This window comes from Penaeus chinensis, chromosome 23 (genome assembly GCF_019202785.1).
Source record: "Penaeus chinensis breed Huanghai No. 1 chromosome 23, ASM1920278v2, whole genome shotgun sequence".
NCBI lineage: Eukaryota > Metazoa > Arthropoda > Malacostraca > Decapoda > Penaeidae > Penaeus > Penaeus chinensis.
This window is the reverse complement of record NC_061841.1, coordinates 16,865,158-16,867,657: the sequence shown is the minus strand read 5'-3', so window position 1 is coordinate 16,867,657 and position 2,500 is coordinate 16,865,158. Positions and strand designations below refer to the sequence as shown.

The window sequence follows — 2,500 nt, the reverse complement described above, 5'->3', positions numbered from 1 at the left end:
TATATATACACACACACACACACACACACACACACACACACACACACACATATATATATATATATATATATATATATATATATATATATATATATATAAAGTACACTGTCATATAAATATATTCAACTGCCTACCTTTATTCCCTTCATTTCTTCTCTCCGTCCCTGCGTCCATTCCCTAGCCCCCAGGTGTCTCCCCCGAACGAGCACCTGACGAAAGAAAGAAAGAAAGAAAGAAAGAAAGAGAGAAGAAAAAAAAAAGAAAGAAAGAGAGAAGGAAAGAAAGAAAGAGAGAAAGAGAAAGAGAGAGACTCCATGACACCTAACGACATTCCCCCTGCTGTTCCCTCCCGCCCACAGGTGTCTCCCCCGAACGAGCACCTGACGAACCCGCCCGAGTACCCGTACCCGTGGTGGCAGCGCTACCAACCCGTCTCGTACAAGCTCGTCTCGCGCTCCGGCTCCGAGGAGGAGTTCGTCGACATGGTGCGCAGGTGCAACGCCGTCGGAGTCAGGTGAGGGGGAACGTGTATGTAAGTGCATGTGTATAAATGAATAAATGGGTAGATAGATTATTAGAGATGGATAGGTAGAGAGATTGATGGATAGATAGAGAGAGGCTGATGGATAGACAGATAGAGAGGGACTGATGGGTAGATAGATAGATAGATAGATAGATAGATAGATAGAAAGAGAGAGAGAGAGAGAGAGAGAGAGAGAGAGAGAGAGAGAGAGAGAGAGAGAGAGAGAGAGAGAGAGGGAGGGACTGATGGATAAATAGATAGATAGAGAGAGAGGGGGAGACATACAGAGAAATAGACAGAGACAGAATCACACACACAAGGAGGCAAATGAATAGATAGAACAAGATACAAACTGAAATGAAGAGGGTGAGAGAGAGAGAGAGAGAGAGAGAGAGAGAGAGAGAGAGAGAGAGAGAGAGAGAGAGAGAGAGAGAGAGAGAGAGAGAGAAAGAGAGAGTGAGTGAGTGAGTGAGTGAGTGAGTGAGTGAGTGAGTGAGTGAGTGAGTGAGTGAGTGAGTGAGTGAGTGAGTGAGAGAGAGAGAGAGAGAGAGAGAGCGAGAGAGAGAAAGAAAGAGAGCGCCAGACAGCCAAACAGCTCGACAAATATGCCTAGAGGCGCCCCCTTGTTCCCAGGATCTTCGTCGACGTCGTGATCAACCACATGGCAGCGCTTGGCACCGAGGGCGTAGGGTCGGCGGGCTCCTTTTTCGACGGCGCCGCCCTGGCCTTCCCCGGCGTGCCCTTCGCGCCCCAGGACTTCACGCCGCCTCATCTCTGCTCGTCGGAGGATGGTATGGCGTGCGTCCTTGCTCATCTTATTTGTTTGAATGTATGTTTTTGTATTTATTGCGATTGCTGGTTTCCGGAAGGGCGAGAACAATTGCCTGTAAGACTAGGAGACATGCACGCGCATACACACACACACACACACACACACACACACACACACACACACGCGTATGCAGACGCACACACATATTATGTGTATATGTTTATATACTTATAATATATATGATTTAAACATATTTCCTCTCCCTGATTTCATATCATGTCTGAAAATGATACACAAAGAAATGTTTCTAGTACTAAGCTAGCAAAATAGGAGTTTTTTCCTGTTAGTTTTATCATTCACATTTGACGAGCTCTTTTAGTACCAGTTACTCGCCAAATGTGAGGTTTCAGGCATATGAATATGAATATATACAGTCTTACGTTTGATAACAGGACACGAATTTGCCAAGTTAAGATGGAAATTCTTATCCCTATTTTCTTTCTAATAGTATCTGTTTGCTCTTTCATATTATTAACATTTTCTCTACTTATTCCAGGCATCTTATCCAACCTAAGTAGCCCAAATGATATGAGAAACTGCGCCTTACTCGGTCTCGCGGACTTATACGGAGCCTCCCTCTATGTCAGAGAACAGGTCGCAGGTTATTTGAACAGGTTGGTGGCCTTGGGCGTGGCAGGCTTCAGGGTGGATGCTGCCAGGTTTATGTGGCCTGAGGTAGGTGTTCTTTTTTGGAAATTTGGTTTTGGATTTTTAAAAATTGTTTCAGTTTTTCTCTGTATTTGATTTTTCTTTTTTTTCCCTTTCGTTTCTTTTTATTTTTTTTTCATTTTTCTGAAGTCTATATATCGAAGAACTGTCAATATTTCTACAAGAACTTTTAACCGAAATCCTAAAAACACTAAATAATAATAGAGTGTCACTAAAGTATAGCTGCATATATCAAAGAAAATTACGCCTGTATCCCTTAGGATCTCGCCGCCATCTTGGATCTGACGAACGACCTGAACACGACCCATGGATTCCCGCCAAAAACACGACCCTTTGTGTACCTCGAAGTCGTAAATTTCAACGACGGAATTATCCCAGATCAGGATTATTACGGTCTTGGTGAGTTATCATGATTCGTCGTATTGATATCATGAACTGATTTGGTAGTTGTGATAGTTCGAATGGGTATATAAAGG

The 2,500-nt window shown here is 43.4% G+C and overlaps 1 protein-coding gene across 1 annotated transcript in view; it reads left to right on the top strand.

Moving 5' to 3' along the window:
- Positions 1–2,500, top strand: part of LOC125037493 (alpha-amylase 1-like) — a 16,443-nt gene that overhangs the window by 2,333 nt on the left and 11,610 nt on the right. Inside the window, exons 3-6 of the mRNA XM_047630651.1 lie at positions 360–514; positions 1,157–1,314; positions 1,852–2,030; positions 2,285–2,423. Of these exons, the coding sequence (XP_047486607.1) occupies positions 360–514; positions 1,157–1,314; positions 1,852–2,030; positions 2,285–2,423 (631 nt within the window). The remainder of the gene's footprint in view (positions 1–359; positions 515–1,156; positions 1,315–1,851; positions 2,031–2,284; positions 2,424–2,500) is intronic.